Source organism: Furipterus horrens, unplaced genomic scaffold (assembly GCF_987537825.1).
Source record: "Furipterus horrens unplaced genomic scaffold, mFurHor1.1.pri manual_scaffold_3, whole genome shotgun sequence".
In the NCBI taxonomy this organism is placed as follows: Eukaryota; Metazoa; Chordata; class Mammalia; order Chiroptera; family Furipteridae; genus Furipterus; species Furipterus horrens.
The window spans coordinates 150,835,100-150,849,108 of NW_028327173.1; the positions used below are offsets into that span (position 1 = coordinate 150,835,100).

General features: G+C 36.2%; 1 protein-coding gene across 1 annotated transcript in view; it reads right to left on the minus strand.

Annotated features, from left to right (window-relative positions):
- The window catches only part of SPG11 (SPG11 vesicle trafficking associated, spatacsin), an 87,988-nt gene that overhangs the window by 70,336 nt on the left and 3,643 nt on the right, over window positions 1-14,009 (minus strand). Inside the window, exons 3-7 of the mRNA XM_090270529.1 lie at window positions 13,084-13,308; window positions 11,260-11,461; window positions 7,384-7,521; window positions 6,735-7,183; window positions 5,303-5,448 (exon numbers count right to left, since the gene is read on the minus strand). Of these exons, the coding sequence (XP_090126655.1) occupies window positions 5,303-5,448; window positions 6,735-7,183; window positions 7,384-7,521; window positions 11,260-11,461; window positions 13,084-13,308 (1,160 nt within the window). The remainder of the gene's footprint in view (window positions 1-5,302; window positions 5,449-6,734; window positions 7,184-7,383; window positions 7,522-11,259; window positions 11,462-13,083; window positions 13,309-14,009) is intronic.

A 14,009-nucleotide genomic window follows, 5' to 3' on the forward strand; every position in this document is an offset into this window, starting at 1 on the left:
CCACATTCACATATGGTAGATAAAAATCAGGAGGGATACCTTGAGAGCAAGGGATCCCAGCCCCAGGCCAGACCGCACAGCCCAGGGTTCCAGCGTCAGGGAGAGAATCCCTGTAACTCCTGGCTGTAAAAACCAGTGGGGTTTGGGGCAGTGGAAGAAACTGCCAAATTTTCAGGAGACTCGGCCTAAAACGCCTGCACAAACTTAAAATGTATGCAAACCCACCTACTCCGGGATTCACCACCAGGGTAACAGCTGGAAGGGCACTAGTCACATACGGGAAGTGGGTGAAGTGACTAGAAATGGGATAAGTGCTGGGCAAACCTCCAAAAGCTAGGCAGCAGCACTGTCCCCTCTCTGAGTCCTCTCTCAACACACAGCCACAAAGCAGTGAAGTAGGTTGCCCTGCCCTGGCAATTACCTAAGGCCCCACACCACACAATTTACAGGTGCCTTTTCTATAATAGGCCACAGTACTAAGATAGGGAGTGAAAGCACCTCTACCTAATACACAGAAACAAACAGAGGGAGGGTGCCAAATTGAGGAGACAAAGAAATATGGCCCAAATGAAAGAACAGACCCCCCACCCCCAAATAACTAAATGAAACAGAGATAACCAGCCTACAAGATGCAGAGTTCAACATACTGGTGATCAGGATGCTCAAAAAACTCACTGAGTACAGCTACAGCATAGAGGAAGAAATGAAGGTTATATTAAGTGAAATAAAGAAAAATACACAGGGAACCAACAGTGGATGTGATGAAGCTGAGAATCAAGTCAATGATTTGGAACATAAAGAAGAAAAAAAACATTCAATCAAAACAGCAAGAAGAAAAACAGACTCCAAAAAACAAGGATAGGCTAAGGAGCCTCTGGGACAAATTCAAACATACCAACATCTGAATCATATAGATGTTAGAAGGAGAAGAGGAAGAGCAAGAAATTGAAAATTTATTTGAAAAAATAATGAAAAAAAAGTCCCTAATTTGGTTAAGGAAATAGACACACAAGTCCAGGAAGCACAGAGAGTCCCAAACAAATTGGACCCAAAGAGGACCACACCAAGACACATCCTAATTAAAATGCCAAAGGTTAAAGATACAGAGAGAATCTTAAAAGCAGCAAGAGAAAAGCAGATAATTACCTATTATACAAAGAGGCTCCTATAAGACTATCAGCTGATTTCTCAGAAGAAACTTTGCAGACAAGGAGGGACTGGCAAGAAGTATTTAAAGCGATGAAAAGCAAGGGCTTACAACCAAGATTATTCTATCCCACAAAGCTATCACTTACAATGGAAGGGTAGATAAAGTGCTTCCCAGACAAGGTGAAGCTAAAGGAGTTCATCACCACTAAGCCATTATTATATGAAATGTTAAAGGGATGTAGTTAAGAAAAAGAAAAAGACCAGAACTATGAACATTAAAATAACAACAAATTCACAACCATCAACAACTGAACCTGAAAAAGAAAAACCAAGCAAACAACCAGAACAGAAACAGAATCATAGATATGAAGATCATTTCGAGGGTTATTAGCTGGAAGGAGGGAGGGAGAGAATGGAGGAAAAGGTGCAGGGATTAAGAGGCATAACTGGTAGGTACAAAACAGACGGGAGGATGTTAATAACACTATAGAAAATGAAAAAGCCAAAGAACTTATGTGCATAACCCATGGACACAAACTAAGGCAGGGGTCGGGGGGACTGCTGGAGGGTAGAGGGGGTACGGGGTACAGGGGGGCAAACGGGGAAAAAATAAGACTACTGTAATAGCATAATCAATAAGATATATATTTTTTAATTAAAAAATAAAAGGGTTATAAGACAGTCAAAAAATTAGAAATGTAGTGAAGAAAGTAAAAAGACAAATCAGAATATAGTCACCAAACTTAAAACAAAGAATTGGTATCTAGAATATATAAAAAACTACAATCCATTAAGAAAAAGACAAATACCTCAAGAGAATAAAAGGCAAAAGACTTGAACAGTCACTTTACCAAAGAAATCCAAATTCCAACATAATATTATATTTATATATTCATATAAGTACAATATAAAATATATAGATGCACAACCTAAACCAGGGAAGTGCAAATTAAAACCCATCATCCCATCAGACAGGGAATATTTTTTTAAATTTTATTTAATTTATTGGGGCGACATTGGTTAATAAATTATATGGATTCCAATGCGTTTTGATAGATGATTAGATAAAGATGTGGTACATATATACGACAGAATACTACTCAGCCATAAGAAAAGATGAAATACTACCATTTGCGACAACATAAATGGGTCTCTTGAATACCCTGCAAAGTGAAATAAGTCAAAGGGAAAAAATCAAGAACCATATGATTTCCACCCATCTGTCACAGAATCTTTTTAAATCTGGATATGCCAAGTGTTGCCAAAGACATAACAATGAGAACTCACTTATGTTGCTGGTGAGAGCACAAGCTGATAAAACAACTTTGGAAAACTATAGTACTATCTAGTAAAGTTAAAGGTGCACATGCCCTATGACCCAGCAATTCTACTACCACCAGAGAGAAACTCTTGCACAGTGCTACAGAGGATGCATAAGAAATAGTTTATAGCAACACTGTTTATACCAGCAAACAATTGGAAACAAGCACATATTTATAAATAAGACACTACACAGGGCTGAAACTGAATAAATTATAGTTACACAAATGAACATGGGTAAATCACAAAAAAATCATGTTGAGTGAAAAAGAAAAATATAAGTCCCAAAAGAATACACACAGTGATTCTATTTTACACAAAATTAAACAATAGCCAAGACTAAGTATCATCATTTGAGGATACATTTATATGGAGTAAAATAAAGAAAGAGAATGGTTAAAATTTTCAGAATGGCACTTAACTCTGAAGCTGGGTGAGGTAAGGAAATAGGATGGGGAGGAGCATACATTCAAAAATACTGCTGATAATCTAGTTCTTGCCTGCATGGTGGGTAAAAGGGTATTTGTTTTATTATTGTTGTTATCACTTACACATAATTCACACATTTGTGTGTGGGGGGAGACTATGGCCAAAACAACGATGTGTATTCCATGTAATTCTAATTAAACTCACACACAGGCACCTACATGGTGTAAAGGCAGAGGCTCTGCAGTCATACTGCCTGGGTTCAAATCCTGCCACTATCACCTACTGTCCATGTATATCTAAATTAGATTTTCTAACATTTCTGTGTACCTGCATCTATAAAATGAGGATAATAATCATACTTACCTATATGGTTGATAATGAGATTATGAGATAACACCTGGTATTAGCATTAATATTTAGGAAAAACAAGTATAAGGAAATAATCTTAATAATAAACATGATTGCTTCTGGATAATAGATTTATAGGTGTCAAATTTTAGTTTTTCCGTTGTCACTCAAGTTTTCTAAAATGATATTTTCCTGTATATAGAAGTAAGTTTTTCAATATATGGTGCTGGAAAAACTGAGTATCCACATGCAAAAGGTATGAAGTTGGATTCCTTCCTCATACAACATATAAAAATTGATCAAAGTGCATCACAGACCTAAAATGTAGGAGCTATAACTTTATAAGAGCAAATCTCAGATTAGGCAATAGTTTCATGGATATGATAGCAAAAGCACAAGTGATCAAAAAAATACTGACCTCATCAAAATGAAAAACTTGTGTTTCAAATAATACCACTGAGAAGAAGAAAAGACAAGACATAGTATGGAAGAAAATATTTACAAATTTTAGGTCTAGTATCCAGGACATACAGAGAACTCTTAGAACTCAACAATAAACACAAATAACTCCATTTAAAAGTGGACAAAGGATTTAAGTAGACATTTATCCAAAGAGATAGATATAGAAATGGCCAATAAGCACATGAAAACATGTCCAACATCATTAGTCACTAGCAAAATGTAAATCAACATCACAATGAGATACTTCATTTTGATGTGACAACCACTAGGATGGCTACAATACAAAAGGTGAACAGTCAGTGTTAACAAGGACATGGAGGTATTGAAACCCTCATATATTTTTGGTGGGAATGTAAAATAGTGCAAATGCTGTGGAAAATAGTTTGGTGGTTCTTCAGAAAGTTGAATGACCCAGTCATTCCACTGCTAGCTGTATACCCAAGAGAAATGAAAACATATGGTGAAACAAAAACTTATATCACTGTTCACAGCAGGATTATTCATAACAGCCAAAGAGTGAAAACAACTCAATTATCTATCAACTGGTTCATACAATGAAGTGTTATTCAGCCATAAAAAAGAATGAAGTACTGAAACTTACTATCACATGGACGAAACTTGAAAACATGCTAAGTCAAAGAAGCCAGGCACAAAAATCCACGTATTTTAAAATTACAATTTATATGAAATGTCCAGAAAAAGCAAACCCAGAGACAGAAAGCAGATTTGTGTTTGGGACTTAAGGGTCCTCAAGGAATAGGACATCACTGCTAATACGTACAGAGTTTGTTTTTTTTTTGGGGGGGGGGATGAAAAGTGTTCTAGAATTAGACAGTGGTGGTAGTTATGCAACTCTGAATATACTAAAAACCACTGAATTATGTATTTTAGATGAGTGAATTTTATGGTATGTGAATTATATCTCAATAAAGCCGTCATTGTTTTAAAGTAAAATAAAAACTGGCACAGGACATTATTAACTTCCACTTTTTGACCTTTCAGGGGCTGTGTGGTATAGTAGAAAGTGCCCTGACTTTGATCCTAGCTCCTGTATTTATTAGCATGGCTACAGGCCACTCATTCAACTATTCTGAGCCTAAGGATTTTCACCTGTAAAATGAAATGAAAAACCACCCAACCCACGCCATGTGGTTATTTTAAGACAAAATTAGATAATACATATATAAAGAATGTTTGTGAACTAGAAAATGCTATATAAATTTAGGTGGTGTTGTTTCTATTGTTGAATTAGGAGTAGGGACTACAGGTAGCAACAAAAGATCACTCCTGTTCAAGCTCTCCATCGCTTGCTTCCATTTAATTTAGTCCCATTGGATTATTGCTGCCTCCTTTTCTTGTAACTTTTGCTGCCTTAAATAATGTTTATTATAATCTTATATCTTTTAAAGCCAAAAAGTATAAACTGCTAAGCAGAGTTAGGGTAATGAAATAGTCAGAACTAAGCAAATGGATGGATAAAGACTATAATTCTTTTTGCTGCTAAGTTAAATGAATTCTCCCAAATCTTCAGTCAAATAAGAGTATATGACAAAAAGCAATCAAACAAAGTTCTACAGACATTTAATTCTGTTACCTCTAGTGCATGTATGGGGATTGAGCACCTCCCCCAACCATTGAGATGGCAAAGAGAGTCCACAGTGCTGGCACTTCCATGGATCATTAGTCTATTTAAAAACTCCTCTTGAGTCAAACCAAACAAAATCAGAGACAGTCCACTTTCTACAGGAAAAATAAAAGATAGCTTTAATAAATTAGTAAGACTTGGTTTTAGGATTATGACAGAAATTAGTTTCTTTTAAAAAACTTTTTTTATTTATTGATTTTAGAGAGATTAAGGGAGGGAAAAGGGAGAGGGGAAAGAAAGAAAGAGACATCAATTTGTTGTTCCTCTTATTTATGCATTCATTGGTTGCTTTCTTGTATGGGCCCCTGACCAGAGATTGAACCGACAAGCTCAGTGTACCAGGATGACCCTCTAACCAACTGAGCTACTCAGCCAGGGCCAGGAATTAATATCTAATTATCCAATACTTCAGCACTATAATTAGAAATAAATTTGTTGGACACTAAGTACTATTATAATCTTAATTAATCCATCATGATTTTTAAATGTTTTTAAAGTGTTCTATTTTTAAAATGCTGACCATAAAGACAATTCTAGTAAGAACAAGACAGTCTAGGAAATAGCAGTAAATTCCACTTTGGTATTTTGTATTATCTTGTACAATCAATACCTGGAATTTTTAACTATTTAAAGAGATGTTACATTTTTGGTTTACTAAGGTCAAACAATTAATAGCATGCTCTTGACACACAGAAATACATGATTACCAAAAGTGGGGTACTGAAGACACACACAGTTGGTTCAATCATAATATTCAATAGCTTTGTACGAGATTACAGCATAAAGGCTGAATGAATGTGTGTCTGAACTATCAAACCCAAATGCCTACAGGGGCCAAGCAGGTGGTTAAAGACATGCAAAAGAAAGCTAATGAGAAAAAAATGGCTCATCTAAGAGAGCTGCAATTCAGCTCCAATCCATAAATTACTCTGCAGGAATGCAGGTCCAGTGTTGCCAGATCTTATGCTTCTAAGAAATAGTTGGAAATCCAGATTTTGTATAAAGTCCTCTAATTTTACATGTTTATAATAAAATCTTTTTTAAAAGTGTAGACAGTACAAGCCAAACAAAATAAATCTGCAGTTCATACACAGTCCATGAGCAGCCTGCTCGCAACCAGTGCTTGTATAGACCTAAGTCAAGTGAAGATTCCCTTGATAAAAACCAACCTTTATTACTCTTAAAGCTTCTCTTAGTATTTAAGCATTTAGCTGAGCAGAAATCATATGAGAAAACCAAGAGTAACACCAAATTTCCCTATGAAAGATTATCCCTTAGAAAACAGAGTAGGAACTAACACCATGGGCAGCAGAAGTAAAATACATCAAGAGAAAACACATGTCTTCTCAGCAATGGACAACCTGATACAAGACGTTCTCACCTGTCAAAACAAGGCATAGCTGCTGGTCTCCACTACTGTCTACAGGAATACACTTTTTGCCAAGGCAAAAGGACTGTATGCCCTCGGCCTCTAAATCCCAAAGGACAATGGTGCAGCCCGTCCTTTCTACTTCCCAAGTAAACAGTGCAGTGAATCCTGTCACAGACACACATCTAAGCTCGATGGGTTCCTCTTCTTCACTAATGTGCATTATTCTCCATGCTCTTCCTGGATCACTGCTCTTGGCATGATCTTTCTGTGAAAAATTATACTGACTGCGCATTATGTCCTGTGGAATGAAGGCCCAAACTGGTACACTGGTACAACTGTTATTAGATTGAGGGTACTCCAGATGCAAAATATCCTGGAACCATGGAGCGCAATGGGAAACCTCCAGTTTGGAGCTCTTTATGGTCTCATTCAGTGATAATAGCTGGGCTTTCCAAGACCTGGAAGACAGAGTAGAACTCAAAACTGTTACAAGGGGAAGGCACTAAGTAAAACACTTAATGAGGAACAAGCTGCAGTTTTTCAAAAAAAGTGTCTATCTCTATAAAGACCTTTAGTAAAAAGTTATGGAGTGACCATGACGAAAAATAATAACAATAATAATAATAATAATAAAGGAAATCCAAAAACATTTCTGTACCTATCAACTTGGAAGGAAAACTTGGTCAGTTTCATGTTGTAGTCAGAATTAACAGGATCGTCTTCGTCTATCCCCATAGGACCTTCAATAGGAATGTCTTGCAGAATTTTTTTACAAAGTAGGTGTCCTGGGTGTTGCCTACATTTAAAAATAATAGGCACAGTCAAAAATGGAGATCAAGTCCAAATCTGTGTTACTACTGATCCCATTAAAAATCAGGAGTTGAGAGGAGGGCGTGTCACAGAGGACAATACAGACAATACAGAACAGTACAAACAATAAGTTTCCCTGAACAGGACTCCTTCTTATCCCCCTTAATTATAGCAGAATGAGCAAGTCAGCTTTAAGAGTTTAACACATTTATAACTATGTATGGTGATGGATGTTAAGTAGATTTACTGTGTTGATCATTTCACCGTATATACATATATGGAGTCATTATGTTATACACCTGAAACTAATATGATTTTTTTGGTCAATTACATCTGAATTAAAAATAATTGACCCTTAGGGGCAGTTAGCTTTACAAAGACACCAGAGCATTTGCTGCCTACTTTATTGCAGATGTGATAAAAACTTTACATAAATCATCTTATTTAATTAAGCCTTTCAACAACCCTAAGAAATATACTCCCATTTCATAGATATGGAAACCAAGACTCATAGAAACAGTGGAACTAAATTTGAACCAGGACAGTGTGTCCATAGGTTTTTAAGCACTCACTATATAGACACCACAAAGATTTAGGCTAAAGCAGGGAAATGGGTAACAACCAGGAATACAACGTATGTATGCAGGAGAGCACATGCAGAAAGAGGGCTGTCATGTTTGAGAAACACAAAGAAGGCTAGGCTGGCTAAAGCATAGGGAAAGAGAAGCAGGTGGTGTGAGATGAAGCTGAAAGGCTGGCAGGGCAGATGGTTCAGGGCTTTATCAGTTATTAAGGATTTTTAGTTTTTATCTCAGGGAGGGGAAAAGGAAGCTATGTTAGGGTTTTAAGCACAGAAGTGACATGATCAAATACAGAAGAGAAGCTGGGTGGAAAAAGGGAGGCATTTTAACCCAGGGCACTTAAGTTATTAACTATTGACCCTTTCAGCAATTTGAAGGTAATATGTTGGCATAGATTTGCCAAGGAGATGATGAAAAGAAGTTAAAGGCAGGGTGCCAGTGAAACAAGATACATGGAAAAGGTCTATTCCCTGTCCCCAGATGTTAATACTGGCAATACCTCTCATAAGATATGGATATGGATTTTACCATTACTCTACTGAAGACGGATTTGAGGGGGTAAGAACAGACGGGGGTGCCAATTACAAGGCTGTTATGCTAGTTCAGGTGAGTGATGAGAGTGGCATGGACCAGAGTGATGACAGAAGAGTTAAGAAAAGTGGACAGATTCAAGAAACATTTTAAAGCTAGAATGGCTATGACCTGGTGATTAACTGGATGTGGATCTAATACTTAAAGAGTTTAGAAATACTGAAAAGAGAGGAAATGGAAAACAATCCCTGAGCATGGAAGAAATGAGATCCAGAGCACACAGAGGGCTGGGCTTTCCTAGAAGGTGGGAAATCCCTCCATTGTAATAGGAGGAAAGACAGAGAAGATTCGTGAAGGAAAGTGGATTTGTAATATAATGTGAGAAACCAAAGGATCTCCCTTTATATGGGTTCTATTCCTTTATAAAGCAGGAGGCAAAGTCACCCAAGAAGAGCTGGGGGTAAAGAGCTGAAGAGAGGCTTGAGGAAAATGGAGGCTTAGAAACATGGTTGTAAAAAATGGGCTCAGGAAAAATATCATTGTAAAATTTCCAGGTAATATTGAGAAACCAGTTGAAGGTCATGAATGTGAACTTACAATGGTATCAGTTTTTCTTTGTGATTTTCATACAAGTGCTTAGTTGGCTGGGTGCAGGGACTAAGAAGGCAGAGAGAAAAAAAAAAAGACTGTCAGAGCAAGTGCTACCATAGGGCAGTAGCAAGAGATTAGAGTGCAGCCAAGAAAGTAACTGAAATACTGGGTGTCAGAACCTATGCTGGAAAGAGAGAAGTCAAGACAGGAGGGGACTGGCAAGAGAAAGGTGAACGAATTGGAAATTCCAATGAGGTCAGATGACAGGAGAAGTGGGGGTACTTGAATAAGAAAGCTGGGAAATTTGGGAAGGTGTGGTCAGTGAGTGGGATGTGTAGAATAGTGATTTGAAGGAGGAGCAGTTTCAAATAATGACAAAGCCTCGGGCATGACTATGAGTGGACGGCTAAGATAAACTGGAAGAAAAGTCACTGACAATGAACTTAGAGAACAAACCATGAGTTTGGGTTCTCGGGTGCTTCCAAGTTCTATCAGAAACATGAAAAAAATTAGGGAAAAAATATTAAGACTATACAATTAAGTGCTAAAGCAGAAGTGCTATGGAGGTTCTAAGAGGAGAAAAATTATAAAATGAGTATAAAATTACAAGAGGAAGGGATTTTAGTAAGAAAAGGCTTCATGAAAGAGGTAGATATCAAAGGATGAAGAAGACTTGATAAAATGAAAAGAAGGGACATTCTGCATGAGGGGAAAGAAGAGCTAGAACCATGAAGCAGGAAAGACAGAAACACATAAATTTCAGAGCACACTTACAAAATAAAACATGCAGTCAAGTCCAGAGAAGTTATACTAGTTAAAGAGCATTTATGTAAATAATTAATGAATCAAGATCACTCATTTAGCTGGACAGGGCAGATCCCTGAATTTACTGCAGGGGACTGAACAGTAGCTCTCCTTTGGCTGATGTTACTGCCTGAATTCAATGAAATTTGTTCAAAGGAATGTGCTGGTGCCCTCTTCAGAGTTTTCTCCGAGTGTCCCAAAGGAACACAACCCTACGCCCAAGGATCAGAGTGGCTGAGCAGGCTTTCCTCCCTCCTCACCTGTCAAATTGTTTTTACTCATGATTAGGGGTAACCACACATACAGGTATGTTTTAGTCAGTAAAAATGGCCTATTGCTGAACAAGCACACAATCTGAGAATATTGCTAATCATCTCTGCTCAAAAAGAAAAAAATCAGTGATGAGAAGTTCTGGTAGATATGTAAAGATGAACTTATTTATTTATTTTGTGAATCAATAAGCAACAAATCTCATCAAAGTGCTTTCCTATTACAAGAATTTGTTTATTTCATTCATATTAAGGTAGGACTATAAATCCTAATGGTAGTGAATGGCCCTAAACACTAAGTCCTAAATGTAGACTGGCCAATTTTTAGACAAGCAAGTTGCAATGTATAGGCTACTGTGTGTGTGTGTGAGTACACACACCCCTCTCAAACATTATAAAATCATATGCAACGAGAATATTATCTAAATCAAAAAGCAATGTAAATAAGCACTCAATTTTTACTAATGTATTTAGACAGCCAAAAGTGTGAGCTCTCCAAGGAAAACACCTGAGGAAATCCTCAGCTGAAGAGAGCTAGTAGTTTACCATATCTTGTCAAACTCAAGAGATATGTAATCCCCAAGGAAGCCAGGACACTGAGCCACATAGAATCCTATCACAGGGTAAATCCCATTTCTCTTCTACTCTAGGTGAATAGATAATATATAATAGCCAATGGCTTTTAAAATTGTGCTTGATTACTTTTTTACTTATGTGATGACATAAGCTATATATAATAACATTTATAAATCAAAATCAACATTTTGATATACATCCAGAAATAAAAAGGTAGCCAGTGGTGATTTGCACACATTATTATATAGTAACAATCTCACTATGTAGTAGCTAAAACATGACCTAAATGAATAGAAGAAAACTGGTATTAAGAAAAAGCTAACAAATACATTAACCTTTTATGGTTCAAATTATTTACCTCAATCTACATACCTGAAATACAAATCCAAGTTAAGAGCAATTGCAGAATTGGAGGAGCTGATAATCACTGCAACATCTAGGTCTTGAGACACTTTCAGTGAAGTAAAGGAAGAAACCTTGGCTGGCTCCTGTTCCTGCTCATTATGCGTATCTTCTTGGTGAAGTGCTAAATCCACATGAGCTACATGTGTACCATCCACAATGTCAAAAATGTCTTCGAGTTAGAGTTAAAGAAAATGCCAGTCTTAAGTATGCCTAACTATTTAAGCCATAGACTTCACTGCTCCAATCTTGTAGGTACAGTAACAGAAGGACACTGAGGCTGCCCCCATCATAGTACCAGATGACTATGGAGTTGGTGACCCAATAAACAACCCAAGAGAGTGTTCATTAAACAAGGCTTGCTGAACACTCACTCTGTGCTAGGCTCTAAAACACTGGTAATATTTCCTGCTGGTGTTCTACAAGAACAGTGCTGTCCAAGAGAAATATAATGCGAACCACACTTGTCATTGTAAATTTCCTAGTAGTTTTATTTAACCCGTTGAGTGCCATGCATAATTGCTAAAATTCATGTGAGAAATGCCAGGCTATTTTGCTGAGAAATGCAGTTTATGAAAAATGTCTATAAAAACATTATTATTCATTCCGTTGTTATTTACATGTATAGCCATCAAAAAAAGACTCGTTAGGAGCGATGCGGGCACTTTTGGGAAAATTTGTCAGCATCGCTCATAACAATGTTGACACTCAAAGGGTTAAAAAGTAAACAGAAACCTCTGAACCTAATTTTAATAATATATTTTACTTACTATATCCAAAAGATCATCTCAACATGTAATCAGTAAAAAAAAAAAAAAAAAAAAAAGGAATTGATATATTTTACATCTCTTTTTTTCATATAAGTGTTCAAAATCTGGTATTTTACACTAATAGCACATCTCAATTTGGACACTGAATTTTCACTGAAAATACCTGATCTGTATTCAGACTTTATAAAATTTACATTTGAAAAATTGGAATAACCAAAGTTGTTTCAAACATACATAAAAGTTCCCCAAAAGCTGAACCAAATATCAGCTTTTAAATCTAAAGTAATTAAATAAAATAAAGAATTTAGTTCCTCAGTCATGCTAGCCAATTTCAAATGTTCAAAAGCCATATATGCCTAGTGCTATGTTAGCACAGTTCTATAACCTGGCAACAAAAATGAAGTTAATCCAATAATTTGACATTTTTACCAAAAAAGTTTTAATGTAGGCTGATATATCTAAAACTTAAAAGAATTTTCTTTAATTCAGAAATGGAAGTTTCGAGATCACATATGGGTCATTTTTCAAGCCTTCAAAATAATTTTGCTGATGACCAATGGATCTGCTAGAGATTTTTAAAAATCCATATTTTCCAAAAAATAAATAAAAGTGGTTAAGCAAACCATATGATTCACTAATGATAGAATCATCATTTGATGAAGTGGATGTATCATATCATAAGCAATCATCTAAATCTTTCCTAGAACAAGCAAATAACAGATATTTAATAAGCATATTTAAACAAATAGGTAATACAGAGCATACACAATTTAAAATGAACACAAATAAATCAGTCAAGATGATTGTGCCTATGAAAAATCATGTATACACTGCAAAATATTTGAATGGAATATGAATCAATATAATTATTTTAAGTTCATGAAGATCTTATTCCCTGAAAAGTTTTACTGAAAAAGTAACCATCTATTTACACCCCAGTTCCTTAAAACTAAAAGCCTAAAAAGAATCATTTTTCTAGGTATTCTCCTCCCCTGCAAATCAACATTTTTACCACCAAGGATACAGATCCAGCCTAAACTACTCAAAACAAAAAGAATTCCTCTGCAGAGCTGTGTGTCAATAACACTCTCCACTGCCTGTGCAGGCAAGGATAATGCGGAGTAGTTGAGTAGTCTAGTCTCAGCATCTTTTTCAGGAAACATGATGTGTAGGACGATACATTTGTTGATGAACAATAATGATGTGTTATTGTGAAATGACAGAATTCTCAAAGATAATAAGGAAATACCTATGAAACAAAAGAATATTATTTCAAACTCGTTGGTCACAATGTTACATTGGGTAAATTTGATTTTGTAAACATAACAAAAACAGGTAAGACAAAAAAGAAATAGCACTTAACTAAGTGAACTCTAGGCAGTTATTTTTCATACCCACTTAAGCAAGTAGTCATTGGAAGGTAGATTGAAGGATGAGTAAAGAGGGTCTACACTGTCTCTGTTCCTTCTGTTATGGCCAATCTGAGCACACCAGAAGAACATTCAGAAAGCCTATTTACCCATGGGACTCCACAAGAACAACCACAGACTTTTTTTAAAAAAAAAAGAAAAAGAAGGAACCTTAAAATGGAGGGTGGCAAACATGCTACTGCGTTAAAAGCAGAAGCCTGAGTGCTTTAATTTCTGCTGCCTGAAGCCCTCAGAATAGGACACAGTCAATAGCTCTGTAACCAGTCTAGATCAACACTATCCAATAGAAATAAAATGTCAGCCGCAAATGCAAACCATATGTAATTTTAATTTTTTTAGTAGTAGCTGCATTGAAAAAGGTGAAACTAGTTTTAATATATAATTGACACTTAAAGGACATCTTAACCACATTTCAAGTGCTCAAAAATCCAGATGGCTACTATTGGACAAGGCATATCTCTCACAATTTTACATATATAGGAGCCTTTCCTGAAATACACAAAATTACATCGTAATGTCA